The sequence below is a fragment of the Crotalus tigris genome, unplaced genomic scaffold (assembly GCF_016545835.1).
Source record: "Crotalus tigris isolate CLP2741 ecotype Arizona unplaced genomic scaffold, ASM1654583v1 scf7180000018291.410847, whole genome shotgun sequence".
In the NCBI taxonomy this organism is placed as follows: Eukaryota; Metazoa; Chordata; class Lepidosauria; order Squamata; family Viperidae; genus Crotalus; species Crotalus tigris.
This window is the reverse complement of record NW_024096925.1, coordinates 149,550-168,460: the sequence shown is the minus strand read 5'-3', so window position 1 is coordinate 168,460 and position 18,911 is coordinate 149,550. Positions and strand designations below refer to the sequence as shown.

Genomic DNA, 18,911 nt, shown 5'->3' with positions numbered 1-18,911 from the left:
GTCACAAAATGATCAGATTCTATTCCATTCCATTCCATTCCACTCCACTCCACTCCACTCCACTCCACTCCACTCCACTCTACTCTACTCTACTCTACTCTACTCTACTCTACTCCATTCCATTCCATATTTTATATTCTATTCTGTTCTGTTCTGTTTTGTTCTTTCTTGTATAGATTCCACCTCTAGAGGAATCTAGAGGGCAGCACCACTAGTGAAAAATATTAACCAAAGTTAATTAATAGTAAGCCAAAATTGGCTTTTGTCAAATAATTTGTGGCCAACTGATTTGGGAAAAAGTTGGCATTGGCGTGTGTGTGTGTGTGTGTGTGTGTGTGTGTGTGTGTGTGTGTAAATAAATATATTTATTAACTTTATATGCTGCCCATCTTACTATTGAGTTTTTTGGGCAATATTGCTGAAAAAAAAAACCTTTTACCTTCTCTAAGTAAAACCAACCCTTATTCAGCCATGAACCCAACCAGCATAAGACCAAACCCAATTCCATAGGGCTGAATGTTGCCTGTAAACCCAATCCTTGTCAACTGTACATCATGTTCTTATGGCCCAGCACATTGTGTGAGTCCAGGCAGTTTAACTAGCAAACCCTGGATTGCATGACACCAGGCATTCATTTCTACACAATTCACCACATGTGAAATATAATTCCTTTATGTTGGAAACAGCCAGCTTATCCACAATTGAGCTTAATAAGGAGGAGGTCCAAGTATAAACCCAAAGGTGCTTTTTTTTTTTCAGGAGACAACTAGACATTCTTGTTTTTCTTTTGAAGACGTTTCGCTTCTCAATCCAAGAAGCTTCTTCAGCTCTGACCGGATGGTGGGGAATGGAAGGATTTATACTCCTTGCAGACAGCCGGTCATTTGCATCTTTTCAGAGAGAGCCGTTGAGGCCACTTGGAGGTTTAGCTGTGCAAATGGGTGTGGAGTCTTCTTGGAACTGCTGTGTTGTGGAGCTGTGTTTTCTGCAGAATGTTTTCTGCCCTGGGTCACTGTGGAAGACAGGCGAAGGCTGTTGGGGATGAGTCCGTGTTGTCCATGTTGTCTGCGTCTCAAACTGAAGCGCAAATGGTTCCCAGTTTCCATTTGCACCACTCACTGAGGACACAGATAAACCTCCAGGTGGCCTCAATGACTCTCTAAAAGAAGGCAAATGACCAACTGTCTTCAGGGAGTATAAATCCTTCCATTCCCCACCCTTCAGTCGGAGCTGAAGAAGCTTCTTGGAGGAGAAGCGAAATGTCTTCAAAGGAAAAACAAGAAAGTCTAGATGCCTCTTGAAAAAGCAGCTTTGGGACAGCCGTGGCCTGGATGACTGAGAATCTCCACAGATGTCCAAGTGTAAAGTAAGCCCTAAGTAGATTTCCTTGCAAACAAGGTTGTTGTCAACGCTGCAAATATTATATATTCTTGCTTTATGACAATATGAATTGTCTGGTAATTATGGGGTTAATACAGAGCAGAAGGGGCGTTGGGGGTAAAGCCCAGGAAAGAAAGAGGAAGAAAACCTTTGACCTTCACACTAATTGGATAATGTGAGATATGACTGCTCAGAGGAAGAGAACTTAGATCCTAGCATCCCTCCGTTGTGCCTGTGCTGACATTTTGTAACAATAAAAGACTTTTAGGAAAATAAATGCCTGGAAGTTCTTTGGAATGTTTCATTAGCAGGAACCACAACAGTTGTTTCAAGCAAGAAGGAAGGCTTGGAGTTCTTCTCCTGGGAGGAGTAAACCACCACCCAGAGGGCTATTTCTCAACTCTGCAGCAACGCATCTTGCGATCCGCTGCGCACAACCTTGGTCACTCCTGTGGGCTGGCGTTTGCAAGGAGCAATTGCAAAGGAATCACAAACATCTGCAAAATCATGACTGGGGAGGAAAGGAGAATCAGGCCCTTGACCCAAGAAAAGGTCCATGTAGGTCGGACACAACCGAGGTGTTCCCAGAACTAGGCTGGACTATTAGTTGAAAGTATTGATGCAGAGTCAAGAAGCAAGAGAGAAATTCTTTTTAACCTACAATTTTCCAGGATCGGTTGGAGACCTCCCTGGGGGAGCTACCACGAGCTCATGCAGTCTCTCATCACAGCTTGGCTCCCAGGATGTAGAAGATACTGACCAAGGTGCCCACCAGCAGCAACAAGGAGCTGGTCTTCACACCGACAGCACCACTTACGTTGCAGAAGGACTGATCACAGCATTTCATTGAGAAAGCCATCATACCGACATCAAACTGTACATCGGGGCACGTGGCAGAACACCCTTTGGAGATCAATTGCTTGTGATTGTCACCTGCAGGTCAGGAAGAAAATTAACACGATTATTTTGTCTCCATCATTTATACTTTTTTTTCCTCCCCATGAGTGGCTGATTGAAATAATAAGACTGGCTGTTCTAAAAGAACGAAAAGGAAGGAATACACAGTTGGCTTATTTGATCAAAGTTGAAATAAGACTCTTGGGGGGGGCAGTTTTGGCAACCCTTTATCGATATTTTGATGGCACCAGTATTGAAAAATTGATGTTTTATGGCTTAGCTTATAGATCAATGGGATATGGAATGAAGAGATATCTGTTTAACTTTATAAGGGGTGAACAGTTATTAACTTTGCTTATAGTTGCTCTGATGAAGATTGGAACTCATAGATGATAGATAGATAGATAGATAGATAGATAGATAGATAGATAGATAGATAGATAGATAGATAGATAGATAGATAGATATAGAGGTAGGTAGGTAGGTAGGTAGGTAGGTAGGTAGGTAGGTAGATAAGATAGATAGATAGATAGATAGATAGATAGATAGATAGATAGATAGATAGATAGATAGATAGATAGATTAGATAGATAGATAGATAGATAGATAGATAGATAGATAGATAGATAGATAGATAGATAGATAGATAGATAAACCCGAATAACCAAAGACATACATACATACATACATACATACATACATACATACAAAAATAATGTCTTGACATATTTGGGTCTTTTCCCATGTAAGATTGAGAGTATGATTGGTGATGTTTCGACTAGGTCCCACTCGTCATCTTCAGGTTGGGGTCTTCGGCTTCGTGCTTGTGTGAGCAAAGTGTGATCGGAGCTGCTGTCTCTCTATAAATATTGGTGGGGGTGTGTGTGGAGTGCTGGCTCAGTTGCTGTGGGTGGGTTGGTTGGCTGTGTTGGAGTTATCGTTTGTGGATTGTTTGGCTGTTTCATAACATCCTGAGTAGCTGAGGTGCTGGCTGTGTGCCCATTAGTCTTTTGTGTTGTAACGACCTGGGTAATGGGTTGTGTGATGGCATCCTGAGATCTGGTGTAGTGATATCCTGAGTTCTGTATTGCAACGTCCTGGGTGGTTGGCTGTGTTGTAACATCCTGAGCTTTAGCCAACACAGCCAACCACCCAGGATGCTGCAACACAAAATACACAGCATACGTTTATTAATCTCCAACGGATTCCAAAGAAATACTATTACCAACCTAATCCAAAGGGAAACACCCCCCAAGAACCGAGACATAGACCAGTACAATGACATTGCCCTTCTCCCCTACATCAAAGGGAGCACAGATAAAATCAGCAAAATTCTCCACAAACACAATATCAAGACAGCCTTCAGCACCAACCAAAAAATAGCCAACATCTTAAGAAACCCCAAAGACATGATCCAGCTAGAAAACCAAGAAGTCTATGAAATACCATGCAAAATCTGCCCAGCCAGATACACTGGACAAACTAACAGGAGAATAAATGCACGCATCACAGAACACAAGAACGCAGTCAGAAAAGAAGAAAAAACTTCCTCCCTCTTCCAGCACCTTAAAGCTACAGGACATGAAATTGATTTTGAAGGAACCAAACTAATCTCCAAAACTGAATACCACAACAGGAGAATAATTATGGAAATCGAAATAGAAAAACATCCCCACAACATGAATAAACGTGACGATACCTCCCGCCTACCAGACACCTGGAAACTAGCCCTAATCAACAAACGAGTCTTAGCCATGAAAACTGACACTGGACCCAGAACTACACAGCACGCCACCACCATTCACCCTCACCAGACCCAAACCCAAGCCCAAACCCATCCCTCAGATGAAATGCAACCACCATCCAGAAGCCAAACCATGATGACATCACCAGCTGCTACACCTCCATCCAACCCCCACACAAAGCAAACAGACACATGCCATGAACACAGAGCTAGATCGCAAACTCAGAGCCAAACCAAAGCCCGATATGTTACATCACAGCCTTCTACTCTGGACATCACATCACAGAACTCAGGAGGTTACAATGCTAAAGCTCAGGATGTTACAACACAGTCAACCACCCAGGATGTTGCAACACAGAACTCAGGATATCACTACACTAGATCTCAGGATGTCATCACACAGCCCATTACCCAGGTCATTACAACACAAAAGACTAATGGGCACACAGCCAGCACCTCAGCTACTCAGGATGTTGCAAAACAGCCAAACAATCTGCAAACAATAACTCCAACACAGCCAACCAACCCATCTACAGCAACTAAGCCAGCACTCCACACACACCCCACCAATATTTATAGAGAGACAGCAGCTCCGATCACACTTTGCTCGCACAAGCATGAAGCCAAAGACCCCACCCTGAAGATGATGAGTGGGACCTAGTAGAAACGTCGCCAAGACACTCTCAATCTTACACGGGAAAAAACCCGAATACGCCAAGACATTATTTTTGTATGTATGTATGTACGTATGTATGTATGTATGTATGTATGTCTTTGGTTATCCGGGTTTTCTCCCGTGTAAAATTGGAAGTGTCTTGGTGACGTTTTGACGAAGTCCCATTTGTCATCTTCAGGCTGGTGTTTTCAGCTTCATGTTTCTAGGAGCAATGTGTGATCGTAGCTGTTTCTTCCTTTTAACTGCCAGTGGGGTGTGTGAACTGATTGGGTGGGAGCTTGGCTGTGTTCTGATTGGGTGGAGGAGTGTTCTGATTGGTTAGGGGCTTGACTGTGCTCTGATTGGATGGGGTTTGGCTGTGCTCTGATTGGATGGGGGAGTGTTCTGTTTGGGTGGGGGCTTTGTTGTGCTTGGGTTAGTCTGAGTTGCAGGGGGGTTTAAAATGATGAGCTGCGTTGCTGTTGTTTGGCTTTGCATTCGTGGTCATGCCTCATCTTCATGGTGAGTGTCAGTTTGCTTCGTGTATGGATTAGAGGGGTTTAAAGTGGCTAATGATGCAGTTGTGGTCTGGATTCTGGTTTGTGGTCGTGCCTCATCATCGGTGTGGGTTTGGGTTTGCTTTTTGCATGAATGTATGGTGGTGACATCCTGTGTGGTTTTCGTGAGTGTGGGTCTGGTATCATTCTTTGTGTTAGGGACTCGTTTGTCAATAAGGGCAGGTTTCCAAATGGCTGGTAGGCGGGAGGTATCATCTTGTTTATTCATGCTGTGTGGGCGTTTTTCTATCTCGATGGCTTCTCTGATTATTCTTTTATTAAAGTGTTCAGTTTTAGCGATAGTTCTGGTCTTTTTAAAGTCAATTTCATGTCCTGTGGCTTTAAGGCGTTGGACCAGGGAAGAAGTTGGTTCCTCTTTTTTGACTGAGTTCTTATGTTCTTCAATGCGTACACTTATTCTTCTGTTGGTTTGTCCGATGTATGTGGTGGGACAAGCGGTGCATTGGATTTCATATACTCCTTGGTTTTCTAACTCAATTTTGTCTTTGGGGTTTCTTAGGATGGTGGATATTTTTCTGTTTGTGCAGAATGCTGTCTCGATGTTGTGTTTGTGGAGGATCTTGCTGATTCTGTCTGTGGTGCCTTTTATGTATGGGAGGAGGGCTTTGATATCAATCAAAGCACATATTTTTTAAAATTGGTAAATCAATTTGCTTATCAAAAATATGAGCTTTGATTGATTTACCAATTTAAAAACTATGTGCTTTGATTGATTTAATTTTTGATAAGCAAAAAGATGTGCTTTGTTAACCCAAGAAACTTCTAAGAATCTGTTTTGAAAGACCACCTCTTGCAGAATGAAGATTGCAATGCTGAATGAAACAACAGTAAAGTAAAAAAAAAGTAGAACTTTTTGGCACAGCAATCAAACAAGGCAGACACAGACTTCAACGGATAATTAGAACTTTAAGAAAAAACAATTGCTACCAGCCTACCTTCCATTGAGGATCCATATATTGCACGGGTCAGAAAGAGGGCTGAGAAAATAACTACAGACCCCTCACCAGTGGTGGAATTCCGCCGGTTCGCACCACTTCGGCAGAACTGGTAGCTAATTTTTTGTTGCCCAGGCCCAGAATGGATGTCCGGAAGTGGCATCCATGCAGAGAACCGGTTGTTCATCTATTTGAATCCAGTGGTGGAATTCAAATATGTGAACAACCGGTTCTCTGTAGGGATGCTACTTCCAGAAGTCCACTCTGGGCCTAGGCAACAAAAAATTAGTTACCAGTTCTGCCGAAATGGGATGAATTGGCTGAATCCCACCATTGTTTGAATCCCACCACTGCCCCTCATATCCTGGAGATAATTGTTCCAACTTCTGCCCTTGATATCAAACCTATAGGGCATGGCAGGCCAAAACAACTAGACACAAGGACAGTTTCCCCCCCCCATGCTATTACTCTGCTAAACAACTAATTCTCACAACACTGTCAAACTATGTACTAAGGCTATATTACTATTATCCTTATCTTCTTATGGCTATAACTTTCTGGCTTGTATCTTACAATTTATATTGTTTTATTTAGTAACCTAGTATGATTTATGTTGTTTGCTTATTTATATCCTATGACTATCACTGAGTGTTGTATCTTATGATTTAGGATGAATGTAGTTTTATGATGATTATTTATCACTTGTTGCTTTTATACACAGACTGAGAGTTACCCACCGGACAAAAATTCCTTGTGTGTCCAATCACACTTGGTCAATAAAAAATATTCTATTCTATTCTATTCCATTCCATTCTAGTCCAGTCCATATTTTCTTTTCTATTCTATTCCATATTTTCTATTCTATTCTATTCTGTTCTGTTCTGTTCTGTTCTGTTCTGCTCTGCTCTGCTGTGCTCCGTTCAGTCATGTCCTGTCATGTCCTGTTCTGTTTGGTCCTGTCCTGTCCTGTCATGTCCTATTCCAGTCCAGTCCAGTCCAGTCCAGTTCAGTGTAGTCCAGTCCGTATTTTCTATTCTATTCTATTCTATTCTATTCTATTCTATTCTATTCTATTCTATTCTATTCATTCCATATTTTCTATTCTATTCTATTCATTCCATATTTTCTATTCTATTCTATTCTATTCATTCCATATTTTCTATTCTATTCTATTCTATTCTATTCTATTCTATTCTATTCTATTCTATTCATTCCATTCTATTCTTTTCCAATCCATATTTTCTTTTCTATTCTATTCCATTCTATTCCATATTTTCTATTCTATTCTATTCTATTCTATTCTATTCTATTCTGTTCTGTTCTGTTCTACTCTGCTCTGCTCTGTTCAGTCATGTCCTGTCATGTCCTATTCCAGTAGAGTCCAGTTCAGTTCAGTGTAATCCAGTCCATATTTTCTATTCTATTCTATTCTATTCTATTCTATTCTATTCTATTCTATTCTATTCTACTCATTCCATATTTTCTATTCTATTCTATTCTATTCTATTCTATTCTATTCTATTCTATTCTATTCTATTCTATTCTTCCATTCCACTCCACTCCATATATACTATTCTATTCTATTCATTCCATATTTTCTATTCTATTCTATTCTATTCTATTCTATTCTATTCTATTCTATTCTATTCTATTCTATTCTATTCTATTCTAGTGTAGTCTAGTTAATCTATTCTAGTCTATTCTAGTCTATTCTATTCTAGAATGAAAAGTTCCCAGAGGGCTGCATCCACTTACCTTTACCTCCACCAAAATATTTTGTTGTGCAATGTCGCTGGTCTTCACCACAGCTCTCCACATGATAGCATTGCGCGTTATCTTCCACTTTGTCGCACTTGAAGCAGTAGAGCGAAGACACTGCAAAGCGCCGCATAGAAGCAAACACAGAGACACACAGGCATTAGAACAATGTCATGAAATGGAGAGAGATCCTGGCAATTTTGCAGGCCTTATCAGCATCCTAAAATAAAAGCAAAAAACAGGAATACAGGTAGCCCTCGACTTACCGCAATGGGAACCCACACAAGTTCCGTTGCTAAACGAGATATTCGTTCAGTGGGTTTTGCCCCGTTTGATGACCTTTCCTTTCACAGTTGTTAAGTGAATCATGACAGATGTTAAGTTAGTCAGAAAGTCAGAAACTCACAAAAGAGGATCCCCTGACCCCGGGACACTGCAATCATCATCAATGTGAGTCAGCTGTCAAGCGTCTGAATTTTGATCACGTTGACTGTGGGGATATGGCATCAAGTCGCAGTTGTGAAAAAGAGATCATAAATCACTATCTTAGTGCTGCTGTTTGAACGGTCACTAAATGAATTATTCTTGCTTAGTAGTCGGAATAGAGCTGGAAGGGACCTTAAAGGTCTTCTAGTCCAACACCCTGCTCAGGTAGGAGACCCTAGACCAGGGGTGTCACACTCAATTTCATTGAGGGCCGCATCAGCATTGCGGTTGACCTCAGGGGGCTGGGTGAGTGTGGCCAGGGTGGGTGCAGCCTATACTGGGTGGGCGTGGATGGAGTGGTGTGGCCTACTGGGTGGGCCTGGGCAGGAGTGGGACAGATCTGAGGGTCTCTGGCAGAAGGGGGGGACCAGGGCAAGCGCCAAGGCATGGTCCACTGGAGGAGCCTCACTGTTCCTCTCAGGCCATGCGGAGAGGGGCTTATGGAGCTAAGACTGAATGCATTTCAGCATAGATGGCCACCACAAAATTGTACATGGGCTCCCAGCTGGCCTGGGCCAGGGCCAAGGCAGTGGGGGCCGTTCCCTCACTGTTTCCAGGATGGCTTCGCGGGCCACATGAAACCATTTTGCAGAGAAGAAGGAGCAGATAAGGAGAGAGACCCAGGCGACACGGTATTGAATAACTGGAGGTTGTCTAAATATTTATAGAAGTATATACCGAGAAGGTTAGATAAATCGAAGTATTAATGTAAGAGAAAATTAATCTTATTGTATATAATACAGATAGGGAAATTTGGAGAGAGGAGTTGCTGGGACATTACCCCCGAATTGTATTTAAGAGGGATAAGAGGGAAGAAAGGAGAGGAGAGAGAAAAGAGTGAAGGAGGGGAGAAGGAAGTAGGAAGATTGGAGGAGAAGAGGAGAAGTGGGGAGAAAGGGGAGGAGAAGGAAGGAAAGAGAAGAGGAGAGGAAGAAGAGGGAAGTAGGGAAGAGAAGAAAGGGAGAAAGAAGGTAGAGAAGAAGGAGTGTGGATACAGTGAAAGGGGAAATGGATGAGCAACACCAAAAGTCATGTGTATGTATTTCATTTTATTAAAAGTATCTTATATATGAATGTAAAAAGAATGTATGTTAACATCTGATAAATACCACGGTATATGTATGGGGGAGAGTTTGGAAAAATAAAAAATTATTATTAAAAAAAAAAAAAGAAACCACTTCACGGGCTGCATCCGGCCCCCGGGCCTTCTGTTTGACATGTCTGCCCTAGACCATTTCAGACAAATAGCTGTCCAGTCTCTTCTTGAAAAATCTCCAGTGATGAAGCACCCACAATTTCTGGAGGCAAGTGGTTCTACTGGTTAATTGTCCTCACTGTTATGACTGGAAGAGACCTCAGAGATCTTCTAGTCTTTAAATCATCTTGATCAACTGGTGGTCCAGTCAAGTTTCAAAAATCTCCAGGGAGAGAGCAGCCATGACCTCAGGAGACAAGATATTCCATTGATTAATTGCTCTCGCTGTCAGAAAATGTCTCCTAGATTGGATCTCTCCGTGTTATAGAAGAACAGAAGAAAAGAGTTGGAAGGGACCTTGGAGGTCATCTAGTCCAACCCCCTGCTCAGGCAGGAAACCCTATACCATTTCAGACAAATGGCTGTCCAGTCTCTTCTTAAAGACTTCCAGTGTTGGAGCATTCACCGCTTCTGGAGGCAGGTTGTTCCACTGGTTAATTGTTCTCCCTGTCAGGAAGTTTCTCCTTAGTTCTAGGTTGCTTCTCTCCTTGATCAGTTTCCATCCGTTGCTTCTTGTCCTGCCTTCAGGGGTTTTGGAGAATAGCTTGACTCCCTCTTCTTTGTGGCAGCTCCTGAGATACTGGAACACTGCCATCATGTCCCCCCTTGTCCTTCTCGTCATTAAACTAGACATACCCAATTCCAGCAACCGATCCTTGTATGTTTTAGCCTCCAGGGCTTCAATCATCTTAGTTGCTCTTCTTCGCCCTTTTTTTCAAAGCTTGTTGAATTGCTTGCCTTGATATCGATCTGCTTCCAGCATGATAAGGAAGAATGTAACCAAGGTTTTCTCCTTTTTAAAAAAAAAATAATAATGTGTAGATCTGGTTTATCTCAACTTGGATATATCAGAATGCTGGGCTTCTACAAGTTATCCAGCATTGTTGGATGTGGCTTGTGGCTTGAACTAAGAGAGTAATAGCTTCCCAGTGGAATGTGTGGTTAAATTCGTACATGTCTTAACGAAACCAAAGACTTTTCATCTTTCATCACGTCTTCCCCGCTGGTATTCATGGGGGTGTTCTGATACGAGCAACCCGCTGGCTTTTTTTTTTTTCTTTCGAAATGACCTCTTAGCAAAGATATAGGGCAAGATAATCTTCCAAACCATGTGTTCTACTCAGGCATTAGGGATGAAGCAACCCTAACCATTTTAATTTTCTGCCTTCCCGTGGAAGCCTCCTGGGCTGACCTATGTTCTTGTAGAAGAATGTTCTCACGAGATGGAGACAATGGAGAGTTGGATCTGCAGAAGAAGGCCTTAGTTGGAAATCCAAGGGAGTGGAGAAGGCCTGGATGGAAATACAACTGGGAGAGGAGGAGGAGGAGGGAGGGAGGGAGGGAAGGAGGGAGGGAGGAGGGGGGAGGAGGAAAGGAAGCAGAGAAGATGGAGGAAGAGGAAGAGGAGGAAAAGGAGGGGGAGGAGGAGGAAAGGAAGCAGAGGAGGAGATGGAGGAAGAAGAGGAAGAGAGGAGGAGGAGGAAGGGAAGCAGAGAAGATGGAGGAAGAGGAAGAGAGGAGGAGGAGGAAAAGGAGGGGGAGGAGGAGGAAAGGAAGCAGAGGAGGAGATGGAGGAAGAAGAGGAAGAGAGGAGGAGGAGGAAGGGAAGCAGAGGAGGACATGGAGGAAGAGGAGGAAGGGAGGAGGAGGAGGAAGTGTGGGTCCTTGGTGGTGCTCTCTGAGCTTGCAGACATTTCATTACCAATCTAGATAACATCATCAGTGCTAGGAGGGGAGGAGATTTGCAGGGAGGAGTTGTCCCATCTCTCTCTCTCTCTCTCTCTCTCTCTCTCTCTCTCTCTCTCTCTCTCTCTCTCTCTCTGTGTGTGTGTGTGTGTGCACGTGTGTGTGTGTGTGGATGAAAGTCAGGATGAAAGGCAGGGAGGGCTTCCTTCAGTACAGAACCCTGTTCTGAAGTCTGCATTGAACCTTTGCATTGCTGGAGTCTATTTTTTCCAGTTGGAAAGTCTACTCTTTGTGGGATGAGGAAGAGGAGGACTACGCGGTCCTTGGTGCTCTCTGGATTTGGTGGGTTTCTTGAAGATGTTTCATGACCCAGCTGGATAACATCATCAATGCTAGAAAGCAATGGGAGTGTTTGTGGAGAGAAGGAGGGGGAGGGGGGGGGTGAAGAAGATTTAGACCAGTGATGGCGAATCTTTTAGAGACCGACTGCTCCAAAACTGCCCCCGCCCTGCCCCCACTCCAGGACTCAATAGGTAGACAAAATGCCAAATCCAGTCTGAACATCTGGCTGACTGTGCGATGATCCATAATAATGATGATGATGATGATGATGATAAAGTTGGAAGGGACCTGGGACTTCATCAAATCCAACCCCCTGCTCAGGCAGGAAACCCTATACCATTTCAGACAAATGTCTGTCCAGTCTCTTCTTAAAAACTTCCAGTGTTGGAGCATTCACTGCTTCTGGAGGCAGGTTGTTCCACTGGTTAATTGTCCTCACTGTCAGGAAGTTTCTCCTTAGTTCCAGGTTGCTTCTCTCCTTGATTAGTTTCCCTGCCTTCAGGCACTTTGGAGAATAGCTTGACTCCCTCTTCTTTGGGGCAGCCCCTGAGATACTGGAAGATTGCTATCATGTCCCCCCCTCGTCCTTCTCTTCATTAAACTGGACATACCCAATTTCAGCAACTGTTCTTCATATATTTTAGCCTCCAGTCCCCAGATCATCTTTGTTGCTCTTCTCTGCACTCTTTCTAGAGTCTCGACATCTTTTTTACATCGTAATGACCAAAACTGGATGCAGGATTCCAAGTGTGGCCTGACTAAGGCCTTGTAAAGTGGTATTAATACTTCATCCTAACCCTAACCCTAACTCTCATCCTGCAATTGAAGTTCTCTGAAACATCTCCTCCCAATCAGAGCCTTATTTTAAAGGGACTCTTTGCCCTGCTCCTTTGCAGAAAAAAGGCAATTGGCTGGGAGGGATCTGCACAGGAACAACCTGTGCGTTTGTGTTTGTGTGTGTTTGCTTGAGGGTGGGGTGGGGATTACCATGACTTCACCCGGTTGCTGTTTGCTACTATTAACAGACTGCTATAATTGCTGGCAGTTTCTTTCCAAAATCCCTACTTAATTCCCATTCCATTAGTAGTGCTGGTGGGGATCATAATTACTATGTTGTAATGTTTACACCACTGATGGACACTCCAGGCAGGAAACAAAAGTCAGGGTTTTGTTTCTCATTTTCACTTGCAGGCGCACAAACATACACACACACACACACACACACACACACACACACACACACACACACACACCAGGTCTGGGACAGGAGAAAGATATTTGGTTGTGGTCTGGGGAAAAAAAAAAACCCACTAAATTTCCCTGTCTTTAAAATGCATTTGTTGTTTTACACTTGGGAATATTTTAGTCCATTTTTTTCCTTAAAAAATGCTGGGGTGGTTGCCAAACACCCCAAATGCAGTCACAGGATCACGGGGGTTGGTGGTGGGCAGGGGAAGCCTGTCGATCAAAACTTCAGGACCGGATCCCTAGATACTTTGGGAGGGTCTTTCTGAACAATGAACTGGCAGTCCTTGACATATGACCATAACTGAGCCCAAAATTTCCATCACTAAGTGAGACAGGTGAGTTTTTCTCACATTTATGGTCTTTCTTCCCACAGTTGCTAAGTGAATCACTGCAGTTGTTAAGTTAGCAACCTGGTTGTTAAGTGACTCTTGCTTCCCCCATTGACTTTGCTTGTCGGAAGGTCGGAATAGAATAAGAAATAGAATAGAATAGAATAGAATAGAATAGAATAGAATAGAATAGAATAGAATAGAATAGAATAGAATAATATGGAATGGAATGGAATGGAATGGAATGGAATGGAATAGAATAGAATAGAATAGAATAGAATAGAATAGAATAGAATAGAATAGAATAGAATAGAATAGAATAGAATAGAATAGATATTGGAATGGAACAGGAATAGGAATAGAAATAGAAATAGAAATAGAAATAGAAATAGAATAGAATAGAATAGAATAGAACAGAATAAAATAAAATAGATGGAATGAAATAGAATGGGATGGAATGGAATGGAATGGAATAGAATAGAATAGAATAGAATAGAATAGAATAGAATAGAATAGAATAGAATAGAATAGATATTGGAATGGAACAGGAACAGGAATAGGAATAGGAATAGAAATAGAAATAGAAATAGAAATAGAAATAGAAATAGAAATAGAAATAGAATAGAATAGAATAGAATAGAACAGAACAGAATAAAATAAAATAGATGGAATGAAATAGAATGGGATGGGATGGAATAGAATAGAATAGAATAGAATAGAATAGAATAGAATAGAATAGAATAGAATAGAACAGAACAGAACAGAACAGAACAGAATAGAATAGAATAGAATAGAATAGAATAGAATAGAATAGAAGAGAGATGGAATGCAGGAAAAAACCAGTCCCTTTTTATTATTCAAGCCTTGAGTCAATGTTCAAGGCAAACAAACACAGTTCACAGAAACTCAATTCCTCAACACAAACAGCTGCCTTCGGCCACCAGCACCTCCCACACCTTCCCTTTTATTATGCAGCCCAGACGTGGCTTCCTAATGCCATCTCCTTTGCCTTTGGAACCGCCCCATTGCATTCCTCTGTCCTACTCGCTTCTCTTGCCTGCGCCTTCGTGCATCCGGGATTTGTCCCAGCTGTTCTTCATCACTGTCCAACTCAGACTCCCAGCACAGCTGTGTCTCAGCCTGAGTGCAAGTAGAGGGGCCGGGCTCCTCGTCCGACTGTAAGTCTTGGAGCTCCTCAGAGCCTTCTTCTGACTCTGATGTCACTCCAGGGCCCTCCTCCTCCTCCTCTGATTCCTCGGACTCAGCTGCCGGGTCCACCGGCTGGCGAGGATTCACAACACCGGGTTGCCTTCACCATTAGACCAAACTGGTTCTCAGTTGAGGGCACCAGTGTGGAAAAGTCTCTCTTGAGGCAGGAGAAATTGTCTAGAGCTAAGCTGAAAAACCTGGGAATTGCCATCCCCACATCCTAACAGCAACACCCAGGTTGGGGAAGGCAGCTTCCAATGTTAAGAAATCGGCAAAAAGTTGAGATAGGTCAGCAGACAGGAAGTTTTCTCAAACGGAGGCGGATGAAGCCTATCGTGACTCAAGCCATCGTTCAGACTTCAGAGTGACACAGGATGCTGGTCTCTGCCGGGCTGATTCTGCTTCTCTCTATTCCTCTAAGCCACCCCTTAAGCCAGACATGTCAAACACAAGGCCCGGGGGCCGGATGCAGCCCGTGAAGTGGTTTCATGTGGCCCGTGAAGCCATCCTGGAAACAGTGAGGGAATGGCCCCCACTGCCTTGGCCCTGGCCCAGGCCGGCCAGGAGCCAATGTACAATTTTGTGGTGGCCATCTATGCTGAAACGCATTCAGTCTTAGCTCCACAAGGCCATCTGGAAACAGCGAGGAACCAGCCCCTGCCGCGTCAGCCCTGCCCACTGGGTGCATGCTGCGGAGGTGTCACCCTTTGTGAGGAATGAAGAAATGCACCATCGCCTGGAAGTGGCCAGCAAATGGCCCTTGCCCACTTCACCTATCCGGCTTGATGGGCTCTGGGGAAGGGGTTTCAGCAGGCAGTGAGGCTCCTCCAGTGGACCCTGCCTTGGCACTTGCCCCGGTCCCACCCCCTTCTGCCAGAGACCCTCAGATCTATCCCACTCCTGTCCAGGCCCCCACAGGCACCCTTGACGCGAACGATGTAGAGCTGGCCATGCCCACCCAGTAGGCCACACCCACTCTGTCCATACCCACCCAGTAGGCCACACCCACCCTGGCCACACCCATCCACCCCTCCCCGGGGGCAACCGCAATGCTGACGTGGCCCTCAATGAAATTGAGTTTGACACCTGTGCCTTAAGCCATTTTACAGGGAGGGACGGAAAATAAAGCAGGTGTCAGTAGCCCAGCCTGGCCGAGACGCTCTTTATTGCCAACCTATTTGAGGGCCTGCTGCAATTGGGACAAAATGATAGAGGCAGCTTCGAAGGGGGGCAGTTTTGAGGCCAGGGACACCAGCTGCCAACCTGTCAGGCTGTGCCAGACCCGTCCGTTCACTCCCGCATGCAAATACCTGGGCATAAATGGCTACGGGAATCTTTGGATGTGAAGGAGGAATAGCAGCGAAAAAGCCAAGGTGCTCTTCCGTCTTCAGCTGAGGAATAATTATAATAATTATGCTTTAATTAAGAATATCAAGCATTTTGTTTGCCCGTCCGAAGAGAAGCCGTGCCAGCTACATCCTGAAAGCTTCCAGTTAATGGGTGTTTGCAGCCTGTCAGAGTTTCTTCAACGGGTGCTTAACAACCGCAACCGAGCACCAAAAGGTTTTGTTGCGAAGTGCAACATGCGTGAAGGGAACTTTGCCTCATTTCACGACCGTTCTTGCCACAGTTGTTAAGTGAATCCCTGCAGTTGTTAAATCAGGGACAACGGTCGTTAAGCGAATCCAGCTTTGCCCACTACTTGAGAGAAGGTCGCAAAAGAGGATCACGTGACACCCCAGGGACACTGCGACCAACATAAATAAGAGTTCAGCTGCCCAGCATCTGAATTTTGATCATGTGACCATGGAGATGTTGCAAAGATCATAACTGTGAATAGCGGTCATAAGTCCCGTTTTTCAGCACCACTGTAACTTTAAATGGTCACTAAATGAACTATTGTAAGTCAAGGACTACCTGAATTTGTCTGTTTGTCTGTCATCCATCTGTCCATATATCTGTGTGTCCATCTATCCGTCCATCCATCTATCCGTCCATCCATCTATCCATCTATCTATCTATCCATCTGTCTGTCCATCCATCTATCCATCCATCCATCCAATCTATCCTATCTATCTATCCTATCTATCCTATCTATTCTATCTATTCTATCCATCTATCCATCTATCCATCTATCTATCTATCTATCTATCTATCTATCTATCTATCTATCTATTCTATCCATCTATCCATCTATCTAATTTATCAGGCACCCATCTTACTGCAGGTTAACTCTGGGCAGCTCACAATATTAAAATAAATAAATACATAAATACATAAATAAAACTATATAAATAGAATACTACAAAGCTATAAAAATACAAAATACCAGCTGTGTCCATCTTCCCTTGCCAGCACTACTGAGTGGCCACAGAAGGCATCTCCTCAAATGGCCATCCTGCAAGCCCTTTCGTCTGCAAAGCATGGACAGGGAAAGGGTTGGACTAGATCAGTGGTTCTCAACCTTTTTAATGCCGCGACCCCCAACCGGTCGTAAGTCGAGGACTACTCAACTGGTGCAGCACCTTTTGCAGCATGGGACTTTTGGCAGGCTCAGCAGGGCAGAGACAGCCTGGACAATTCCTATTGGCTTTTGAAAGCCAATAGAATTAGACTCTATTCAAGAGAGTCTATTCTATTGGCTTTCAAAAGCCAATAGAATAAAAGGGAGTAGCACAGCTAAGGAAAAGGGGAAAAAAAGGGCAGACTGCGTTGTTTGGCGACCCCCGTGAAATGGTCGTTCGACCCCAAATGGGGTCCCGACCCACAGGTTGAGAACCACTGATCTATCTATCTAATTTATCAGCCACCCATCTTACTGCAAGTTAACTCTGTGCAGCTCACAATATTAAAATAAATAAATACATAAATACATAAATAAATACATAAATAAAACTATATAAATAGAATACTACAAAGCTATAAAAATACAAAATACCAGCTGTGTCCATCTTCCCTTGCCAGCACTACTGAGTGGCCACAGAAGGCATCTCCTCAAATGGCCATCCTGCAAGCCCTTTCGTCTGCAAAGCATGGACAGAGAAAGGGTTGGACTAGATGATCTCCAATGCCCCCTCCATTCTAGGAATCTGTTGTCTTACAGAAATACCGTTTTTCCTTCCTGAAACCAAAGCAAATTTGCACCACACACCCAGCCCGGTGACCCCCCCCCCCGAGGCCGTGATTTTCCTAACTGATACATATATTTTTTTTTGGGGGGGGAAGATTGCATTAATTATATATCGACCTCCTAATTAACCCCACCCGTTAGGTTTAGGCACCAGGCTAGATGAAGGGATGATTGACCCTCAACCGTCCAACCCCATTTTACCTCTTCCGATCCAGTGGATCGATTTAGTTTAGAGCTCAAGGTGTCCTTGGCACCAGACTGGGCTCCATGAAGAAACCATAGTTGGCTTAAACCTGGCTAAACCAGCGATGCTAAAGAGCGCTTCCTTCTCCCCCCCCCCCCATCCAAAATACAATCGCGGCTTGAGATCAGATCCCGACAACCACGCGCGATAAACAACCGGACCGCTTTTGGCAAGCCAACATTCACCACACCTGGCATCGCAGCTAGCCCAGATCTTTGAATAACCCCCCTCACCTTAATCAGAGCCGCTTCAGCTCCCCTCCCCGGCCCCCTTGGGACCCCCCCAGCCCACCCACCCGGCTGAGCTCGCCTCCGATTCCCCCAAGCCACGAATTGCGCCATCACGACGCGCGCCTCCTTAGACGCGCAGCGACAAACCATGTTGGCTTCCACTTCCCCACCGGGGCGAGCAGCCTTACCCGTCTGCACGCAGAGAAGTCCGGCCAGCAGCGCGGCTGAGAACGGCTTCATTGTGCCCTGGGAGCGGCCGGTGGCGGATGAACGGATAGGAGGAAGCAAAAAAAGAGGAGGCGGAGGCTCCTGCATTTAAGTAGACGCGCGGCGAGGGTGGAGTGAACAGGTAGCAACACCTTGTCCTGCCCTGCGGAACGGCCGGAGACCAGCCTCTGCGGTGTCTCGGCCGATCCCTGCGCTGGAGACACAGCTGAGAGGAGACCCGCCGGCGCGGGGAGAAGGGGCTGAGCCGGGGGTCGCGCCTCTTACCTCCCCCCCCAGCTTTTCCGCCCTCCAGCCCCAGTTCTTCCAGTCTCTAGTCGGGAGTCCCCTATCCCACCCCACGAGTTTGGCTCTGGGGAGCCCCCTCCGCGACCAAGATTGGGAGCACACACACACACACACACACACACACACACACACACACTTGGCTAGCGGGAGGCAGGGGGCTAGGCTGCCATCCAGGGGTCCCAAAAGTGTTTTTCCCAAAGGCAACTGGACTTTCTTCTTCTTGCTGTTGTTGTTGTTTTCCTCCCTTGAAAACACTTCGTTTTTCATCCAAGAAGCTGCTTAATAAGAACGG

The 18,911-nt window shown here is 44.5% G+C and overlaps 1 protein-coding gene across 1 annotated transcript; it reads right to left on the bottom strand.

Moving 5' to 3' along the window:
* Nucleotides 1-1,568: 1,568 nt before the first annotated feature.
* On the bottom strand, nt 1,569-18,593 carry LOC120310765 (lymphocyte antigen 6E-like). Its single transcript, XM_039349534.1, has 3 exons — nt 18,295-18,593; nt 7,945-8,064; nt 1,569-2,313 (listed from the first exon to the last, which is right to left on the bottom strand). Exons 1-3 carry the CDS (start codon nt 18,419-18,421, stop codon nt 2,105-2,107), a joined length of 456 nt encoding a protein of 151 aa, XP_039205468.1. The 5' UTR covers nt 18,422-18,593; the 3' UTR covers nt 1,569-2,104.
* Nucleotides 18,594-18,911: the final 318 nt, after the last annotated feature.